Source organism: Anoplolepis gracilipes, chromosome 8, assembly GCF_047496725.1.
Source record: "Anoplolepis gracilipes chromosome 8, ASM4749672v1, whole genome shotgun sequence".
NCBI classification, from domain to species: Eukaryota; Metazoa; Arthropoda; class Insecta; order Hymenoptera; family Formicidae; genus Anoplolepis; species Anoplolepis gracilipes.
Genome location: NC_132977.1, coordinates 3,037,988 through 3,060,697, shown reverse-complemented (window position 1 = coordinate 3,060,697; position 22,710 = coordinate 3,037,988). Strand labels below are relative to the sequence as shown.

At 26.2% G+C, this 22,710-nt stretch overlaps 3 protein-coding genes across 5 annotated transcripts in view; 1 reads left to right on the top strand and 2 right to left on the bottom strand.

Moving 5' to 3' along the window:
- Nucleotides 1-22,710, top strand: part of Spri (Src homology 2 domain-containing protein sprint) — a 328,447-nt gene that overhangs the window by 32,750 nt on the left and 272,987 nt on the right. The window lies entirely within an intron of this gene.
- LOC140668805 (uncharacterized) lies at nucleotides 1,229-5,082 on the bottom strand. Its single transcript, XM_072898119.1, has 5 exons — nucleotides 4,992-5,082; nucleotides 4,220-4,304; nucleotides 2,118-2,167; nucleotides 1,611-1,728; nucleotides 1,229-1,317 (listed from the first exon to the last, which is right to left on the bottom strand). Exons 1-5 carry the CDS (start codon nucleotides 5,022-5,024, stop codon nucleotides 1,229-1,231), a joined length of 375 nt encoding a protein of 124 aa, XP_072754220.1. The 5' UTR covers nucleotides 5,025-5,082.
- Nucleotides 11,278-21,892, bottom strand: LOC140668692 (uncharacterized). 3 transcript variants are annotated; one of them, XM_072897933.1, is made up of 5 exons: nucleotides 18,963-19,010; nucleotides 14,438-14,522; nucleotides 14,139-14,188; nucleotides 12,785-12,902; nucleotides 11,278-11,518 (listed from the first exon to the last, which is right to left on the bottom strand). In XM_072897933.1, the coding sequence occupies exons 1-5, from the start codon at nucleotides 18,993-18,995 to the stop codon at nucleotides 11,424-11,426; spliced, it is 381 nt and encodes a 126-aa protein (XP_072754034.1). In that variant the 5' UTR covers nucleotides 18,996-19,010; the 3' UTR covers nucleotides 11,278-11,423. The 3 variants fall into 3 exon arrangements, 1 of the variants encoding a protein (XP_072754034.1); XR_012047215.1 differs by lacking the exon at nucleotides 18,963-19,010 and adding an exon at nucleotides 21,768-21,892 and having other exon boundaries at nucleotides 11,281-11,518; XR_012047214.1 differs by lacking the exon at nucleotides 18,963-19,010 and adding an exon at nucleotides 15,822-16,000 and having other exon boundaries at nucleotides 11,289-11,518.

The window sequence follows — 22,710 nt, the reverse complement described above, 5'->3', positions numbered from 1 at the left end:
ATATGTATGTAAGATTTATTCGCAAAAAGCGATTAGGTTTATTTTTTTAGCGTAAAATATTGCATTTTAAAGTACATTACTTTATCTAATGTGATTTTAGTATAGTAAACAATTGTGTCGGATGTCAGATAATTATAATGTTTGATAATAAATTTATTTTTATAAAAATATTTTAATGAATATGAAATTTAAATAGAATTGTAATAGATTTATTTATATTTATATTTAAAATATTAGTTTGTTTTCTTTTAAAGGCTCTTTAATAGAAGCAGAAAATTTGGCAATTTTTATTTAAATTTGAAATTAAAAATTGTGAAATTTTTGACATAATTGAAATTACAATAGTGTGAAAGTACTTGATATTTCCAAATTTTGGACATGTTTGCTAACAATTTCCCTTAAAATTAGCTATGGCATCTAGAGCGTTATTCTCTTCTTGTTTCAGCCCTTCGGCGACTTTATGCGATACTGTCTATACGACCTAACTTCTACCATTACAGATTGCCATTATATCCGGCGACGTGAGTCGCTTACGCGACTCTCTTCGCTTTTACGCACACACACAAATATGAACAAGTTGCATATTGTATATATATACACACACAGAGACGCCGTTAACACATTGCGCTTATCGCTGTCGCGACGCTAAATAATTCATAACGCGTTAAAGTTGCTTCGTTTATTCATAAGCTTACGATCAGGTGTAGCAGCTGCAGGAAAATTTTTTAAGATTTTGGAATGAAATGAGAAATACGGGTGTAGTTAAAATAAAAAAAGAATTGTCTAATTATAAGAATTTGACACATCAAATTCTTGAATTTTATATATGTGCTATTTATTCTATTGTAAATTTTCTATAACATTTTTTTTAAATTTCTTTCTCATTAAAATTAATACGTTTAATTTTTATTCTATATTTAAAAATAATTATTGTTTTAATTGTAGAACTTTTATTTTAGAATTGCGGAAAAGTTGCCGGCTGCGAATGTACTAATACATATAAGAAATAGGAAAATTTTAAATGATCTAAAAAGAGGATTAAATATTATATTTTATTTAAATATAGAAGTTAATTACAATTCAACAGATAAGACACCATTACGTAAAATTCTCGACAACGCATAGTATAAAGAGCGAGAATTATTAGTATTTAATCAAGCACGATTTTTCTATACCATTAGTATTTTATATGAATATTATATATGATAAGAAAGAATATAACTTTTTTTTACTGCTTATCGACTAAATCTACTGCTGATATGCCACACTTTACAAATGCCACATTCTTGTCATCGTTGCTTCCTGAGGCTTGAGTTGCTGCAATTTGAAATAAAATTTGTTTGTAATTATAATTTTCAACTATGAGAAAATATAATAGAAAATTAAAAGTGGTTTTTACTTTAAAATTTAAATTGTGATTTTGATAATCAATATATAAATAATAATGTACAACAAATAAAATATGAAATGAAATAATATTATATACATAACAATATTATATGTAATAACATAAAATAATAATACAAAGAAACAGTACAATATAAAATAAATAATAAGATACGTAAATTATATATAAAATATGAATTATAAAATAAAAATATTTTGTTTACCTTTATCACTGCATGAATTAACGACATCTTGCGCTTGATGTAATTTGGCATCATCGGAAATGATGTTCGGCAAATTTGCCAAAATTTTATCTTTTATAAACAAACCTTGATCGTCGACCTAAAAAATCGATAAACTAGTGTTATTTATTTATTATCATTAACAAATTTAAAGAATCCATAAGTAAATATATGTATCAATAAGTATATTTAATTACAGATGCACGCACGCACGCACAAAGCAAAATTTATTAATTTATAATGGTAGCCTTTAACTTAAATTAAAATTTGACTTAATTGCAATATATAATTATCAGATTTGTTACAATAGTATAAAAAAACACTGTTAGTTGTTATATGTTTATTGTAAAAAACCTATAATTTTTATTACGTTGACATATCCATACTAATATTATTCATTGCGCAAAAATGAATAAATAAATTAATATTTTTTCTCTTTAACATAAATAATTATAACTCATGATTATGTATACATATACACGTACGTACCATTTTGTGTTTCTGGAGCGTACATACGCCCACTTCAATAGACCACGCATCTAAAATATATAAATTAAAAATTTGATAATACACGCCCATAGTAGTAGTAGTAGTACAGGATAGAGCGAGTGGGGACTAGTACAGTTTCTGCAAATTGTCACTTATTGTTAGATCTATAAGTTCTTCTGTGACCCCGCTACTTTGTTGGGGATGTTCATAATTCGAGCCCAGCATTTGCTGCCAGGCTTTATGGACACCCTCATTATTGACACCCTCACTATTGTCTGATTTAATCTTTCTATTGTTAGAGGGTCCCTCAACATATAAATGCAGAGTGAGTTTTTTCTCCAGCTATATGAGACCTAAAGTTTTTAATGCCGGTTTCGAACGGCCTAGATTAGAGGAAATTCATGGCAAGATACTCTCGGTGAGTTGCCACTGCCTTCCGAGAGGTGACGATCAAATAAAATCGAACGAATTTGATATTTCTAATCGGATTTGAACCCGGAGTCTTTGGTACAGAGAGCAGGCACAACTCACTGCGCCATTATTACCTTTACACTTTCATATATCTGTTTATAATTTGAATTTTTCTTCAGGTATATTTAAATAAATATTTCTATAGATAATTTTTGAAGCAAAAAGTTTGTCATGTTTTGCTATTAAATTCTATTTTAATGGAGTAATATTATATTGAAGAGAGTTTTTTTCTTTAAAAATATGAAGTTTGTTTTCTATGTGTGAAAAAATGCTTATTGTTACATTGATAATAAAAATTATATATTTGAAAATTTCGTTTTTTTTTTTAACTTTATTTAATAAATATAAGGTAAAATAGCCTATTATCAGAGGGATTCCTAATATGAGACCTCCAATTATTTTACAAACGCAATCATTTTTTGTTACAAATGTTACTATTTCATGTTGATAATAAATAACCGTGAAATCGTGTGTAAATAACAGCAGCGTAGCGCACGTGTACGGACGATTTTATAAACGACGCTAAGGAAAGTTCTTGGATGTGCTACTTAAAAGGGATGTAAACAACATAGTTTAATAGCAATAGCTTGATATTCATTTTTATTATGTTATTTACGTCAAACGCAACAATTATATCTTGGTGTTTGATCATTACTTTGGATTCTTGTACGCGCAATTTTATCATACATGTATATATGATTTATATAGTTCCTAATATGAGATACCTCATATTAGGACTTTTCTCTCACAAGTAAGATAATGAATTATCAAAAATGTAAATTTCTATTTTTTTTGTTGGTTTTTTATTTTGAAATATTTAAAACATTAATTATAATACCTTTTTGTGTGCTCTTTGTTGGGATGATAAATTTTTATTTAAATCTCTAAGATATGTTATTTTAATTTTATAGACGCATGATATAAAAAATATTTGAAAGATATAATTTTTTATGTCAAAAGTAAGACTTATTTTTTGTTGTTCTTTTGAAATATTAAAAACGTTAATATTGCAATATATTTTTGTGCGCTCTTTGTTAGAAAGATAAATTTTTATTTGAATCTCTAAGATATTTTGTTTTAATTTTATAGATTTTTATAGATACACACAAGATATCAAAAATATCTTAAAAATATTTCATAATTTTTTTGGTACCAAACAGTAAAGCTTTTGTTTTCTGTTCTGTAGTTCTATATCATTTAACTATAATAGAAAGTACTTGTGATGTTACATTTATTTAATAAAAATTAATGAAACGGTTTTTGACTGAAAGTGTGTTTTTCTGCATTTAATTTCCTAATATAAGACCGTCTTATATTAGAAAACCTTACTATCTCATATTAGGATATCTTTCTCAAAACAAACGAATTCTTCAAGCCTAAGAAAAATCATTGTAGCAAATAAAATACACATTTGAGCTATTAATGCTTTTTAGTGATGAAACTTGAATGTACTAGCTATAAAACAACATAAAGTTTTTGAGTTAAAAATTACAATTAAAGAAAGTATAAGCTTTTAAAAAAAAATATCTCATAATTGGCACCTTTACCCTAACATTTTATAATTTGTGTCCATTTAATATTTTTAATGTGTATATTTTTTATCATTATTTAATCATATTATCGATATTTACCCGGCACATTCAATTCCTTGATACAAGCTGCATAGCTATCGTAGAATTCCTTTAGTTTTGCAGGATCACCGGCGTAGGAAATTGTCTGAAAAGTTAGAAAAAAATCGTTTCTTCTATATATCTCTTACAATTATTTATATTTAATTATTTATAATATTATTCAACCTTTTTCGCTCGATATTGAAAAATTACTTTTAGTATTTTTACTATTATATAGATCAATAATATTTGATGTAAGTATATCACATATTTTACATTTTATTTATTATATTTAAAAAAATATTGATTAAACTTTTATTTATTTTTAATAAAACTGGAATATAACGCTTGTCTATAATTTTATTTGAATTAAAAATTTTATTTTCATTGACAAAATATTCTGAATTAATATGTGAAGTAGAATGTCAAAGTTCTTAAAGCAAATCAGGTTGTTTTATAGAAGCAAAGAGTGTTAAATCCATAGTTTGAAGTACTTTTGATTTTCTATGGATTTAAAATAAATATTCTAAATAAATAAAAGTTAGTTTTTTTAATCAATTTTTATATTACTGTAAAATCGCGATAATATAAGAGAAGACATAATGAGGCTTTAAGTGTTTCTGACGATGTGCAATTAGTCGCAGTAATGTCAAATCAAAATTCGAGATTAAAGAAAACTTGGAATTTGTTGGAAACTTTTTTAAACACTCTAAAAATCTCTTCTTTTACTTTTCTATTTATTTATGTATACATAATTCGGAAGCTGTTAGTTTGTGTATTGTTTTCCACTTACCAGCAAGCATGCCATGAGGATTAGAGTCTTCATTTTGCCGTTTCTCAAATACTTTAAGACTGCACTGATTCTAATATCTTTTCAGATTGTTAGAGGTCGTATTTCAACAACTGGTATTTATATCAAACAGATATTTGATGATGTAATGTGCCATTAATTGCATATTCACTAAAATCAAGTGTCTATTTATTTACAGATGATTAACATTACATTAAAGAAGGCGATTTGATTTAATTCATTTTTTAACTTTATGAATAAATTTCTATAACGCAAAAAATTAAATAAAACAAAAAAATACTTGGATATAGGAAATCAGATATGAATAGTTATTTATTCTTTATATCAAGGACAAAATATAACGTATATTTCCATTTTAAAGTTTATATGCTGCTACTTCATCAATATGTTTAAATATACATACATAAGTGCAACAAATAATTTAAACAAAGTTTTGAGCAATTATAGGCATCTTTTTTTTCATAAAATATGATCTTATTTATATTCTATTGAAGCTCCTAAACTTAATGTTACGTAATTAAAATATCTCGGAATTTGAAAAATATTAGTATGTATTTCCACACTGAACAAAAATATTAATTTGATGAATTAAGATTCCTATACATATTGTTATTATTTGTAGTCAAACAAAAACAAGATCGACATTTTTAATGATGATATTAAACATTCACTCGAGGCGCCTTTTAATTTTTACGTATTGTTTATAAATTATTTTTATAAATATATGTAAAAATAATGAAGAATAAAAAATAAGAAGATATAAAGTGATAAATATGTAAAAGATATATAAAATGACCAATAAAGATTAAAAAGAGGAATATAAAGAGTGGAAAGAGAGCATTAAATGACGAAGCATAGATTAAATAAATGATAAATAATAACAGATAAAGAATTTGTTTATTTTTATTATTATGACTTATTAAAACTTACTATTATTTATAAGAGTCGTGCATTCAAATTTTTTTTTTAAATGTTAGATCTTATGAAGAGAACTAAAGAAGAAACAGAGAAAAAGGAAAAGGAAAAAAACAAATATCTATATAAAAGATTAAAAATAAAAAAATAATAGGGAAAAATAGAAAAATGATATAATTATATGAATATTATTTTATTTAAACAATACCCAGAGTATTTAACGTGTACAATAAAAAGTAACAATTTAATTTAAACAAATAATTAAAATTTTAATTTTTTAATTATTTTTATTGCAATTGAAATATTATATATTCGTAACACATGTCAAATATTGTATACATATATTTAAAGAAATTTACTAAAACTGAATATTCTAAACTTTCCAAGAAACTCATTACATACAACTAAACAATAAATAATAAAAAAATGCAATATCAGAGGTACTGTATCAGAGTCTAGTAAAAATAAAAAAATGGAATATGAACGTATTGTTCGATAATATAAGCATATACCTAGCGTAAATTAATTGACTAGTTTAACTTAAGGTCAGAATACGTAAGAGCTGATTTTTAAGATGCAAATTAGAAGCGTTGCAATTTTCTCTGTAGATCTCTTCAAAAGCTGTTGCGATATGGAATTAATTATTATAACAAGGCTTTTTTTGATGCGTACGATTTAAAAAATATTCTGAATATATAAACCAAGTTTTTAAAAAAATAATTCCTTTTTTGCAGTCGATTCTATTTTTAGATTTAGTTGTGTAAATCAAATGACCAATAAGCATGAATTAAGAGGCGCCTCGATTGAATGTTTAACATCATTAAAAATGTCGATCTTGTTTTTGTTTAACTACAAATAATAACAATATGTATAGGAATCTTAATTCATCAAATTAATATTTTTGTTCAGTGCGGAAATACATACTAATATTTTTCAAATTCCGAGATATTTTAATTACGTAACATTAAGTTTAGGAGCTTCAATAGAATATAAATAAGATCATATTTTTTTTATGAAAAAAAAGATGCCTATAATTGCTCAAAACTTTGTTTAAATTATTTGTTGCACTTATGTATGTATATTTAAACATATTGATGAAGTAGCAGCATATTAACTTTAAAATGGAAATATAGTTTTTAATATTCAATTTTATCGAAATATTAATTAATTGAAAAGCAAAAATATTCTTGTCGTTACAGACATTTTGAGATAAAAAATTCAATATTTTCATTTATTGCAATATATAATTCTTATATATTATTTTTATATATTTCTATTTTATTTCCGAATTTATTATAATATTTATTATTAATGTAGCCAGATTATATATTGTTTTATTACAATCAATACTTTTCTTTATAGAAAACAAAATATTTTTTGGAATACATATATATATATATATATATTATATACATATATATATATATATATATATATATATATATATATACATTTACTCATGTATTATACATTTTTTTTAGTAAAAAATGCTTAGAAAATTCTTATAGAACAAGCTTAGATGTTTGGACGTACTTACTTGGCTATTTCTATGATCAGAGTTATTTGTTTATAATCAAGATCAGAAGTATCAAGAACAATATAACTATTAAAAATAAATCGAAAACTATATATCAATAGTTTGAATAGTTGAATTTTTACTCAAAATATTGTTACTTTTATATACATATACACATACACATTTTTTTTACAATCTCACAGAGGTAATTAATTAATAAATAATAGACAGATTAAACTTTATATATTTATGTTATAATTTATTTGTATGTATTTATACATGTAATTAATATTTTTAAAAAATAAATACAATTATTTACATATATATTATGATTTTTATAATATATTATATATTTCATATATATAGCAACAAATAATTTACTTATATAAAAAAATCATATGTTTTAACACATTAAAAATAGCTATTATAATTAGTCGATCAAGGAAATCTTTGACGAGATGGTCAAGATTAATAAATAATGATTTTTTATCAGCATAATGAATAAACAGTGCGTTTATATAAATGCAAAATAAGGAGATATTGCGTAATAATACGATTTTATTTATCACTACGTGCAACTTAGATTACGTATGCATTACTATAAAAGCATTCATCATTGTGAATCGAATTGGTAGTATACGTTTTGTTCTGTCAGTAATTATTGTTACAGTGCGAATAAATATAGATACATATCGAAATATTACGTATGTATTAATTTTTAAAAATGTCTATTATTGATTTTATTATATAATATAATTTTTATTATATTATACTATTTTTGTTACATTATACTATGACCTTATTTTGCAGTTGTAAGCGCATTTATTTATTTATTGCACTAATAATGAATCATTATTGTATATATATATATATTAAAATTGGAATATATAAATTATATCTAGTATAAAAAATATTATATGCATAAATGTAAATATATATGTATATATATATATTGCATATATATATATGTATGTATATATATATATATATATATACATGTATAATTATTTAAATTTATATTATAATTCTATTATTATTTTATTTTATATTATTTAAATTTAAAATAATAAATTGGCGACTAAAATCTTAATTTTATTCCATCAAATAAAACTGAATATTTGCAGCTTTTTTATATGTCTAACGTATTATATATTTAACGTTAACAGTGAAGCTCAAAAACTTCTAAACACAAAATTTTAATAACATATACCTATATATATATTATTAACACGTTAAACACATTAAAGGCTGTTGATACATAATACTAACAATAAGTTTTTATCTCTAAAGTGGAAAGCCGCAATTATAGCAGTGATCTTTAGTATCATGGTTTTATATATATATATATATATATATATATATATATATATAGTATTATAATAATAATTTAATGCTTAATGTAATCATCGAAGTAGATGATGGCCCGTATTCTGAGCTCACATTTATCGCTAAATGTGCCTCTAGATGTGCTTTAGATGACGCGTTAAATGTGGCGGTATTCTAAGCGCACATTTAACAGCGCATTTAAAGGCGGACCGCCATGTTTAGCCTAAAAGCGCAACTTTATGATGAAAATTCTATTCTGAGCCACATTTATAGCACATTTATGCCATATCGATAGATGCGCCGCTAAATGTGGTCGGAGGCACATTTTAGCAAGATAAAAGCGCTCTGTGTGTAACAGTTACGATACGATTGACAAGTTTAATTGATTTTATCAACGTTATATGATTGATTTTGTTAATAAAATGGATATATATCGAGTTTCTTACAATTAATAGAGATTTTGCACAATAATAATTATGATATTTGGGCACTTTAAAAATTTTCTTTATCTTAACAGTGCATCAGTGTGTAAAGCGAAGTATATAAATTGCGAAAAGTTAATACAATAGTACTAAACTAGAAAAGTACATACAAAAGTACAAAATAAATACAAAAATATATACAAAAGTACGAAAGTACATAATCATGGATGTATTTTGGAAGATATTGATCATGCGATTGAAGTTCGGGAAATAAATGCAGTACATGAACGTGAGTCGCGAGTGTTTCGAAATAGAATAGATGCTTTTGAAATTTATAATAAAGTTGTAAATTTATCTTATTTATGGCGCGTAATTGTACCTCTAAGCTAAAGGCGCTATAAATGTGCGGTGAGAATATGACGGATCTTAGTCGTATTACCAGAACATCTATTAGCGCCTCTAAAAGTGATCTATAAATGCGCCACTAAATGTACGCTCAGAATACGAGCAAATATATGGTACTTCAATGGGCTCCCCGCTCTCTCCAATTATTGCCGGTAAAATTTGTTGTTAAAAATGACCTCTCCTCAAATGTTTTCTCCACTTAGTCGCAGTACCACTTAATCCGTCATCACAGGTATAATATAAGTACGACATAAAGAATAAGTTATGTGGACAGGTAGCCGATAAATCTACTTCCAATAAGCAATTCTACTTATTTTTATTTTTTATTTAATTTATTTAATCTATTATCATTTATTTAATTTATTTATTTAATTTATTTTCATTTATTAATTTACAAATTTGCCGACAAAACATTAATTCTCCGTCAGCTATTAATTTCGTTTAATTTATTATACTAGAATCTTTTTCCCTCACCTATATATTGCACACCTCGTGGCTTGGAAACCTCCGAGAAATGCTTGACGAAAAAATGGGAACATTTGAAAGAGTCATTGGTTAACATATAAAAAAACATTACGATTAGCATATTATCAAACAACTTAGAATAGTGACATCATGTATTCGCGTAAAAAACGTCTACTTTTCAATCCGACAAAATAGCGACCGATCTTATGCTTTCCTTATGTTTTAATTCTATACCTTTAATTATAAACCATACTACTATTAAGTTACGATTTGACTTTGCGATTATGATTAATTCAAGATTTAATACATAGTAATTACGTTAATTATTTTATCACAAATTGCGCTGAAGAGAATCCGAATACGGATCGAAACATTCGCGTATTTTATTTCAATATGTTAAAGAATTCATTAATGTACTAATTATCAATATAATTTCCTGACACACTAATAGAATTTGAAAATTTAACCCATATTTCTAAATAAAGCTCCTTGCTCCTATCGCCTTTCTACTATCTCTTTATTTATTATTAAGGAGCTCATACTCAATTTTGTTAATTTTACAATAATTTTGATTTAGATGGAACTTTGCATATACATACATATACAAATTTTCAATTGCAAATAAAAATTGTAAAGAGTGAAACCATTCTTCATATATAGAGCGATTTTTCGCTTTTCTTGATAGTATAACTCGAAAACTACTCGAGATATAAAAAAAGTTTTATACATATGTTTTATGGTAAAAACACTTCTATTTAACCACATTAATACAATTTTGAAGGAATAATTTTTTTCAAAAATTCTTATAAAATAATATAAATAGTAACAATTCATTCTTTGCAAATATAAAACAAAACAAAAATTTTGTGCACGCTGGCGGAGTATAAAATAGTTTTAATTATTTTAATATAATGTTTTTTTTTATTATATGCGTATATTAATTTATAATAAAACTATAAAATTTAGCAAATTTATATAAGAATTTTTATATAATTTTTATAAAATAATTTTAATAATTTTAACGATTTAATAATTTATCTCTTATATAAGATTGATAAGAAATAAAAAGTACTTGTACAAATATCACAGCAGTAATGTAAGAATTAGATATTTTTATATAAGGTTTTCTGTAAAAAGATTAATTGTAAGTAATGATATTTTATTGAAATACATATAAGTCAATTACAATTTAATTCACGTTAATTATACAATTAAATCAAATACATTATAAGAAACATTTATGTAAATGTTTCGACCATGCACCGGTATGTAAAGTGCAAGAATTATTAGTATTCAATCATGTGCGGATTCTTTACATCGCTATTTATATGAATACTATGTATATAAAGGAATATAACTCCTTTTTTATGGAAATTTATCAAACAGATCCATTACAGGTGATCCACACTTTATAACTGCCATAGTTTTTTCGTCGTTGTTTTTGCATGAGTCTTCCTTTGCTGCAATTTAAAATAAAGCATATTATTAGAAATAATTTTGTTCTAAGAAACTAGAGATACTATATGTATAATAGATACTATAGACAGATGCTATATAATATTAATGTGTATAATTAAATGTTTTAATGTATATATTAGACTCAAAGATCGAAAATGCTCACTGACCGAATAAACCGACCACAACGCGTTCTGACTTTTCAGATTCAGCCACAACGCGAAATTCGCGACTTGACATTTCTAAAAACGCTCATAACGTGTTTTGGCAAGATCGAAAAGGCCACAAAGCAAAATTCGTGTTGTGGTTCTCTTAATATTCGACCAGAACGCGTTCTGCCAATAAATAAATATCACAATGCGTTGTGGTCGCTTATGTTGCAGCTGTAACGCGATGTTTTTAGAATAAATTACAGTCTGTCGTCAACGGAGTCAACATGTTCATGTACAATTCTTATTCGTCTAATAGAAAATAATTGTTACCAATTATTATAAGATACTTAAGTATTGTTTCAATTTTAACAATAGTGTAAAAATACTATTCATTACTGATTAAAATAAACTATTTTAATAAAAAATATAATTGCAACAATATTGTTAATGTGTGTGTGTGTGTGATTAAGGTATTTTTATCATATAAACCTGCATCAATAAACCTCTACAACGCGTTGTGATATTTCTTTATTATTAGAAAGCATTCTGGTCGATTATTAAGAGAACCACAACACGAATTTCGCTTTGTAGCCTTTTCGAATTTGCCAAAATGCGTTATAAACATTTTTAGAAGTGACACGTCACGAATTTCGCGTTGTGGCTGAATCTGAGAAGTCAGAACGCGTTGTGATCGATTTTTTCGCTCAGTAAGTGTTTTCGATCTTTGAGCATATCTTCTAACATATATAATATTTTATATAATAATAATAAAAAGAAATTAGGTTATATAAATTATAATTTTTAATTATAGGAAAGATATATTGGAAAAAAAGATAATAAAGAATTAAAAAAGGTTATTTATATTTTAAAATTTACGGTTCTTGGTAATAATCGTATTAATATTTTATGAATAATTATGTACAAAAATGGTGTACATATTTGTATATAAAAATAACAAAATAAAATATGTGTGTGTGTGCGCATGCGTGTGAAATAATATATGTATAGAAAAATATTAAAATAAAAAATAATAAACATATAATATGTAAAATAAAATATAATATAAATATTAAAATATTTATGTTATATAAAATATACATTACTGCAATTACTATTTACCTTGTTCAATGCATGAGTCAAGTGCCTGGGTCGCTGTATACAATTTGTCTTTATCGGAAATAAAGTTATCAATATTTTGAAGAATTTTATCTTTCTTAATTAAACCTTGTTCGTCGATCTAAAGAATTAATAAAAAAATCATTATATATTTTTATATTATATTTACAAATTTATTGAACCGAAAGGAATAAAAATACAAAAGTACGTTTGCACACATGACATTATTACGCACGTACAAATTGCATGTATAACGTTATTGCACACTTACACATTGCACACATAGTATATATGTTTCACTTATATAATAAGAAAATCATAATAGCACTTTGCGTACTTGTTATAAACATATTGTACAAATATGCATTGTATACATAAATAAAAAACGTCGATTGAAAGTGCAGACTCATGTACGATTGCTTACAGAATTTCATGATGAGATCTTTTGATCAATTTTTTCATTTTTATATGCGTAATAATGTATGTAGGCAATCGGAAATGTCGATAATTAGATCTGTCGATAAAATGTGTGTAAATATAGCGGTTGTCAATCGGAATCCTCCTTCTAAAATCATCAATTAAAAAACTCATTGTTGCCAACAGTAGTCATTTCCGTATTTCACATATTCAACGATTTTGATTGTCGAATAATTTAATATGTAGAAGAACAATTGTTTCCAATACATAAATAATATTCAAAACATGTATTTTATAAAAAAAATCTATAATTACACAGCAAACATATGGCTATTAAAATCGATTTATTAGAAAGAATAAACAAGAATTGTATTAAATAACATTATAGCTATTTACTCTAGTGTAAAATATTAATACTTTAAGATTTTTTTCTTTTATTAACAAATATTATTTTAATTTTTCCAATAATTTTTAATTACATGTATACAACAGCTTGTTTGTTATTAGTTTAATTGAAAATGGAATTTAAAATTTAGTCCTAGGATTGCATTTGTTCGAGAAAAAATAGTGTAATGTAATTAGTGTATATAAGATCATATTTAATTAAATAAAAAATTTAGCATAATATGATTTAATATGATTTTATAAACATCATTTCACGTCAAATTTCAGATGTTATTATATATAATTATATAAAATTAGATATTTTTAATCAGATTTTTTTATATAATTAATTATGTATTATATATTTGCATTTGACCTATATTATTTTTTTAAAATGCTAATTATTGTATATACTAACAAAATTTTGAGTCAAATTTTGTTACAATCTATTTTCTTTTAATTTAGAAAGTAAAATGATATTAACATTTATAAAAAATATAGTCCTTGCATAAATATGTTTAATTTATGTAATAAATAAGTGTGTATATATACGTACCAATTTGAATTTTTGGAGGGAACATAATATCACTTCTGGTGTCCAACCATCTAAAATATGTAAATTAGAAATTTGCTAATATAATTCCATATGTATGTTTATAATTTGGCAATTAAATAAATTAATAAATAAAATTTGTTTTAAAACTAAAATATATAATTTATTTCTGTAATGTCATTGACAAATATAAACTTTGAATATTTTGTTTTCAATTTTTTTGAGTTAATATGACATTTTTTTAGTTTGAATTTATTTAATATTAAATACCAATTCTTAATCATAATATTATTGATATTAACCTGGCACATTCAATTCCTGGAGACAATCAATGTAGGTATCATATAATTTCTTTAGTTTTGTTGGATTACTTGCATAGGAAATTGCCTAAAAATAAAAAAAAAATATTTTTTTACGTTATTTAAATTTAATATATTTTACTCAACTTGTTTTGCGCTTTATAGATTTTCGCTTGAAATTGAGAAATCAATCTTTCTAGTATTGCGTAGATTATATTTGATGTAAATATACACATTCTACATTCTATTTACTTAAGAAATATTTGTTTTTTTATTTAACAACAAAGAAATAATATGGTATTGCATTGTGCATTTTAATTAAAAAGAAAACAAATCTTTTATTGTTTATTGAGAACAAGAGTCAACGTTATCACGTTTATCATTATTAATTATTATATTTTAAATATGGATTTGTTATAAAAATCTCATAAAATAAAAAAAAATATGCAATTTGAAATATACATATTAAAAATTAAATAAAAAATTTATGAAGGACACATTTATATTGTATAATTATTTTACATATATTATGTATGTATATGTAACATAATTGCAGCAATATATTGCAATACGTGTTACAAAACTAAAGATGTTAATATTTCAAAAAGTATACTTATGTGTTACATGTATGTACATACATGACAAAGAGCTAAATCATTTATAAAATAAGTAAGATCATTGCGTTAATATATATATGTATATTCATAATTTGTTTAAAATATTAATTAAATAAAAGTCAATTTTAATAACAATAGAACAAATGACTAAAATAAATCTAAAATAAAATTAAACAAATACAATCTATATATTTATAGAAATAATTGCATATTTGTGTGATTTGTATATCAAATCATTTGTATACCAAATATTTTAAATATAATTATATTTTTATTACTAGAATATTCTGTATTTACATATTAAATAGAATATCAAAATTCTTAAAGCTGACCAAGTTGCCGTTCAAAGGCAAAAAGTTGGAAATCCGTATTTTAAAATACTTTTGATTTTATTTAGGTTTAAATTAAATATCGTAAATAGTAATTTTAAATTAACGCTCTGTTATTATTTGAATATGTAGCTGAATCATGTAAATTTTATAAAGTTTGTGCAATATCTTTCTCACTTAAATATTTTATGTTTCTATAAAATGGTGATAATATAAGAGAAGACTTAATTGGAGTTTTAAATGTACTTGGCTGCATGCAATTACTTGAAATAATGATATATAAAAATTCGAGAGTACCTACAAAACCTACAGATCTTGAATTTAAAATTCTTTTAATGACTTAAAAAAAAAAAAAAAACATATATAAATTATTTTTCTCAAAACTAAATAAATGCCTATGGCTCGGAAATTGCTAGTTTGTGCAGTTTGCTTTCCACTTACCAGCAAATACGCTAGGAGCACTAGTTTCTTTATTCTGCTATTTCTTGAGACTACTCTGAGACTGAGAAACTGTTGCGCATTAATACTTCAACTGCGTATTTATATCAAGCAGGCTTTTGATGAATGTGGCGTTTATAAGCTATTAAAAAGCAACCATCTATTTATTATAGGTGATTTACATCATATTAAAGCAGCCATTTTGATCTAGTTAATTTTGCAATTTAATGAATAAAACATTATATGAGTATTAATTACATAAAGATCTATTCAATAAAATATCGATAAAAAAATATAGTTAAAATTATTATAATTTAACTATATATAATTTATAGTATCCTGAGGCGCCAAGCATATCAAATAGTGCTGTTTACCAAAAGAAGCTAGTTGATGTAACGTTAAAATATAGTTTGTAAAACCAAATTATTAATTTTGTGTAACTGTATAGTTATGTTTGTTATTACTCTAAAAATATTGTTAAACTAAGTATGCGATTGTAAAGTACTACTAATAATATAGTAATACTTTCCATTATTAAAGCGTGCAGAATTCTTTTAGCACATTAGTAATATGAGAAAAATTTACAATTAGTTATGTGTATTAAAAATGACAATTTTTTACACACATTTAGGGAAGAGAAATTTTTAGTTGCGACTAAAAATTTTAAGGAGTGAAACCATTTTTCGTACATAAAGCAACTTTTTGCTTTTTTCGATATAACTCAAAAACTGCCCGTGATGTAAAAAAGTCTTTTATATAAAAAGTTTTTTATGGTAAAAATACATCTATTTATCTATATTAAAAAATTTTTGAAAAAAATTATTTTATTTTGCAGCATTATCTGAAAATGTTTAAATTCATCTATTAACATTCCCCTCCCCTTCTTCCAGTGTGTAAAGTTTTATCAAAATCAGAATTTGCGGTGCGTGAAATTTTCTTAAAGTATTATTAGTCAGAGAAAAAAACTTGTCTACCTGATGCTTTTATTTACTTTTCAAAATTTTATAATTGTTGTAATCATATCTATATACACGATTATCTTTCTTATTATCAAAATTTTGTTTAAAATTTGATAATTCTCTATTGTTATGTTTTTTCCAAAAATTTATTTTTTGTGTCTATTATATAAAATAATATCTGTTACGTTATTATAAAATAAAGATATATTTTTATTCTGAATGCAATAATTCTTTAAATAATATTACAATAATTCTGGCGGCAATTAATAATTTCTAAATTTATTTAGCTATACATACATGTGTATATTATATATTATAATTTCATCAAAATCACAATTTTGACAAAATTTTTTTGTCAATATAATTTACACAATTAAGCGATTTAAGTTAATATATTTTAATTCAATGATTTAATAATTTTATTTATGTAAAATATTAATTTTATCATTTATTTATATTTTTACATTCTCATAAAATAATTCATGATATTAATTTTCCTTGAACATGTTTTGCTAATCTTATAAAAGTTTGTAGTATCATCAAGTTGTATCATCGAGTTTCCTGGATATGGAAATCTTCGTATCAGTTTTTTACGTTGTGCAATAAAATATGAAATATCATCTAACATATTAGTAACGGATATTACATATTTATTTTTTTATTTGTATGATATTTACGTATAATTTTAATCGCAGTGCAATCATGCTTTGCATCAGAATGATATTTGAAAATTATTAACTATTTATAACATGATAAGACTCTCTTCTAAATTTGAAATATGTACGTAGTTTTAGCATAAAGTGTAAACAACAAGTTTGACGATACTTGAATAAATATTCAAGTATAAAAGATTGTCGAAGTTATAATTTTCAGAAAAAAATATCTAAATCTTTAGTAAAAAAGCAAAATGTAAATTTTGTGAATATTCTTATGTTAATTGTTTCATCTCAAATTAAAAATATTCACTTGTAAATGATACAGAAATTGAATTATATGATACTATAAAGGATATTAAAAACATTCAATAGAGGTCATATTATTTGCTTTGCAGACCGACTGTACATTAGAATTTGAAAATTATTAAGACGCAAATTTATTCGTAGAATTTGCCGACAGCTGACGTAATAAAAAATGGAAAATGGATAATAAATTTTTAAAGAAAGCACGGAATTGTGTCATGAAAAATAACAAATAAATTTATAAACTATTTATTGAAGATAAATGAAGAATAATTTCAAGTTGCATACCAAGAATTTATAGCTTCTTTGATATCATTTATACATGTTTATGATCTCTTTATGGATTTAAAATATAGAAAAACTTTGTGAGGACATTTAGTGAAAACATCGCGTTATATTGTTAAATTATATTATTAATAATGTCAAATGCAAGTATCAATTGAGAAATAATATTATCAAATTGCAATTTTTAAGGTTTTCGAGTAGTCGCCGAGAGCTCTGACGGTGGCGACAACCATAACTGCAGTAAGAATAAGAACCAAGTCATTATGATCTCATTTTTTTCTCGAATTGTCTGTTTCTTTTTTTTCTATTAGGCGTGAAAGTGACGTTTAAGGTGACGTTTTGATAGCCAAATTATTCTGCGTGCTATTTTTAAATAAAAAGGTTTCAATGAAATAACATTATAAATTGCTTTAGCACACTTATAAAATTGTCCGAAAACTAAGCTTAGCTAGGAATATAGTATGTGGAAAAAACATTTTCTACTTCCTTAGACTGCTGTCAAACCGCGTGTTTTCCCGAATAGGCATATTTTGACACTTATTTTACGGTTATTTATTAACTGTCAAGGAAAAAACTTTCTGACACAAAACATGACTGCACTGCGATTAAAATTATACGTAAATATCATGCAAATAAAAAAATAAATATGTAATATGCGTTGCCAATATATTAGATGATATTTCATATTTTAATTCACAACATAAAACTGTATGACGTGATAATCAAAAATCCTCTAAGCTAAAGACGCTAGAAATGTGCGGTGAATATATGACCAACTTTAGCCGTATTACTAGAACATTTATCAGCGCCTCTAAAAATGATCTATAAATGTGTCACTAAATGTACGCTTAGAATACGGGCCTTTGTAATCATATGCAACATATATTTTTGTTTTTCGTATAATTTAGAAATTACTAATTTGTGCATTGCTTTCCACTCACCAGCAGACATACTAGGAGCAAGAGATTCTTCATTTTGCCGTTTGCCAAATATTTTAAAATACGCCGATTTTAATACCTTTTCAGACTGTTACGTCTCGTTGGCTCAACACGTATTTATACCAAGCAGAAATCTGATAAGATTTAATTGGATATTTATGGAAATCAAGTATTAATTCGTAATTTAGGTGATCTGTTTTACATTACAAAGAATATGATACGATTTTCTAATTCATTTTTAATTCATGAATAAATTTCCATTTTATTCACAAAGGAATAATTAAATGAAACGAAAAATAACTTTAGTATAGAGAATGAGATATGTATTATTTTTGTAACACGTATTTTAAAAGTTCTAAGTTTTGTTTTTATAGATACATCGCTATTCATTTATATTAAGTAGGGCTGATTTAAGTTGGCCTCCCATATATAAATAAAATAAATTAAAAAATTAAAAAAAAATATACATAATAATTAGTTGCTAATATATAGTTGCAAGATATTTAGTATTTAAGATATATTTAAAATAAAATTTTTTAATACTACTTTATTTTTGTAAGACGATAAACGTGGCGTTAAAGTCCGAAATCCTGTCAAACGAAACGAGCAGCTAATTTAACGTTTATATATTTTCAATAAGAAACGAACTAATAAATAATATTAATTAACGAATATTTTAGGATCAATAGCTATCAAACACCTAATTTTTAAATTGGACTTTAACGTTTTTTAGTACATTTTATTTTAAGACATATAATGCTCAATTATAAGTACCAAACAAACAAGACTAAAGTGGAATACAAGAATAATTTAAATAATTTCTTCATGTCTTTAAAATCGATAAATGACCAATGTATTCCGCTTACAAATATAATATTAATTTTCATTCTTATATCCTCTTCTAGTTAAATTCTATTTGGCCCATATTTTAAACATACATTTAGTGGCACATTTATAGATCACTTTTAGAAGCGCTGATAAACGTTCTAGTAATACGGCTAAAATTGGTCATATTTTCACCGCACATTTATAGCGACTTTAGCTCAGAGGTACATTTTTGACTATCATGTCATACAGCATGTGAATTATTCGTTTATGAGGCAGTGTGATTGTCGCACGGTCAATTACGCGCCATAAGATAAATTTACAACTTCACTATAAATTTCAACCTCTTAATTTTAATCTGATATACAGCGAATACACTTCTGACTGCTTAATGTATACATTTTTACATTTAGTTACTTATACGTTTTGATATTACTTCATTTTCTTGCCGTATTAATTATACATTATATTGACCAGACAGAACATAAATTTTTAGAAAAACTTAGCCTTCAAGTTCCCTTTTTTAAGCTAGTAAGCCGTTCGTTCGGTGGTCCTTTTTTGGTAAGAAAATTAAATCACTGTTAGACAGAACGTCTTCTAGTTATTAGACTTTTGTTACAATAGTATGATAGTATTAAAATTTCGAAAGTATATAGATGACATAACTTGACGTCGATTGCGTCGAACATTTCTGTGAGATTGCTATAATAACATCCGCTGGCTTCTTTAAAATAAATTTATTTTATTCAATTTATCGAGAAGACTCGAAAAGGAACGCACAATACAACAGCTCTTCGATAATATCGAAAGACGTTTGCGCCGGAAAACGTACGAGATGTTTGACGATTATTACGATCGAGACGTAATCGGAATAACGAAGGTCGTTCTGCTAGCTTAAAGACTGCATGTGAATATACTTTCATGTTGTTGTAGATAACATGCTTTTAAAATTCGACTCTTTCTTGCAAAAAATTATATTTTTTTCAATTGATCAATAGTCCGGCTCGACTCGCCATCGTCAGAACAGTGAATTACACAGCCGAAGGGTACTCGTAAAAATTCAAACTGGCCGTCGGGAACAATAAACGACGTGTATTTGACGCTTGATTCATCCACACGCACATGTGGAAAAATCCATTGTTTAAGTCGAGTCTACTAAAAAATTTCGCATCTTGCAACTGATCGAGTTGGTCCTCGATCAACGGCAATGGATATCGAGCCTTTATTATTTTTTTATTAAGCAATCTATAATCTACGCAAAGTCTGTGAGCGTCTTTCTTTTTAACGAGTAGGGCTTGCAAAATTGGATGTAGAAGGTCACACGATACCCTGCTCTCTCCACTCGTCTATCTGAGCATTAACAATATTTTTCTCCGCCTGTGACAACCGTCTCGCTTCGTCGTCCTTTAAAATAATCGTCATCTTAATGTCGGAATCGAGAATTCTATTTGGTCGGTAATTTTCTATTAACGTCGTGACGACCTGCTTATTTTCATTTTGCATGTGAGATACATCTATCGCGTTCGTTTCGCATACGTCAATCGAAAGTACATCCAAAACGTCTCCGTCGGCTACTGACTTACAACTCGGACTAATCGTAATGGCACCCTGCTTAACAGTCATCTCTACCGTATCTAAGAAATCGGTATCAATTAATAATTTTTGCCGCGAAATCGTGTCAGAACGACGACGTATGAGAATCGGATATGAATTTTCGTCGATCGTAATTTGCGCTTCAAATTCCCTCAAAGCGGTTATTTCGTTAGATCCTATCCCTGAAAAACGCGTCTTAGTTGCTCGAAAATTAAAAGATGCTATTTTTATGTACTTATCCGCACGCATTAACGAAATATCGCCACTCGTATAGATGAGCGCTTCGATTTTCACGTTATTGATCTCAACAGCTTTCATATATTTTTGACGCGAGGAATGTTCTACCACGCACGAACTCTTAAGCGAATTATCTTTTTGTGTACATTTTACCGCTATGTGTTCGAATTCTTCGCACTTAAAACATTTAGTGCCCAGACTTTTCGATGAACAATCGGCACTAACATGATCGCGCACGACACAGTTAAAGCAACGCTTGACATTCGGCCACGCATTCCTTTTCTCACTGTTATTATTATTACTCTTGTTGTCTCACTCCAATTAGTCGCGCTACCTCGCTCACGTGTTGTTGTGCCGTTCTTTTTGTCTGCTCGATTCGAAATTGGATGTCGGCGTAATGTCACTGCTTGAAACGCTTTTAACAACGATTCTATGCTTGTAAAACGCTGGATATATGCTTGGTTACGTAACACATCGTCGGGTATCCCTTCTCTCACATGGTCTATCATTTCGTCAGCATCGATTGGTACATGGTTGCCCATGATCACTTTTTCGTGTACGTACTCATGAAACGTCTCCTCTCTCCCCCAAGCACGCGCCTCGAATTTTTTACGGATCGTCATTTTGCTTTGCTTATGCCCAAACATTGCCCTCAACTCGAAAATCAGGATGTCAAAGGTCACAGAAATAAATTCAGGTTTCGAGTGAAACCATTCGAGAGCCTTTTTCTTTAGTTTCATTTCGATCAAAATTTTCATATGGTCGTCATCTAATTTACGTGTTGCCCCTAAAAGTTCTAGCTGTCGCTGCCACGTATCAAAATTGCTAGAGTTACCATCAAAATCCGCCAGTAAGTCCGCGATTGTCGTTAAATTTAACCGCGAGTATAGCGAAGTGAACACACTACTATTGCTTCTCGCAATTGTCTCTTCCCGATGCTCTTGATTCACAGGATTTACGTTCCGGCTTACACGCAACAAATTATTCTCTCGACGAAGAAGTTCAAGCTCACGCTCAGCAATCTCTTTCTCACGCTTGTAAAGTTCGATTTCCAGCTGGTATAGAGCATGAAAATCCTCTCTAGGGTCATCGTGGC

Bases quoted from the DNA above. Each gene is read 5' to 3' on its own strand.
- LOC140668805 (XM_072898119.1), bottom strand. From the start codon at position 5,024: ATGAAGACTCTAATCCTCATGGCATGCTTGCTG. The intron at 4,305-4,991 runs GTAAGTGGAAAA...CTAACTTTTCAG, and splicing joins TCCTCATGGCATGCTTGCTG to ACAATTTCCTACGCCGGTGA. The intron at 1,729-2,117 runs GTACGTACGTGT...TCGATTTTTTAG, and splicing joins CGCTCCAGAAACACAAAATG to GTCGACGATCAAGGTTTGTT.
- LOC140668692 (XM_072897933.1), bottom strand. From the start codon at position 18,995: ATGAAGAATCTCTTGCTCCTAGTATGTCTGCTG. The intron at 14,523-18,962 runs GTGAGTGGAAAG...TTTTATTTTTAG, and splicing joins TGCTCCTAGTATGTCTGCTG to GCAATTTCCTATGCAAGTAA. The intron at 11,519-12,784 runs GTAAATAGTAAT...TTTAAATTGCAG, and splicing joins TGACTCATGCATTGAACAAG to CAAAGGAAGACTCATGCAAA.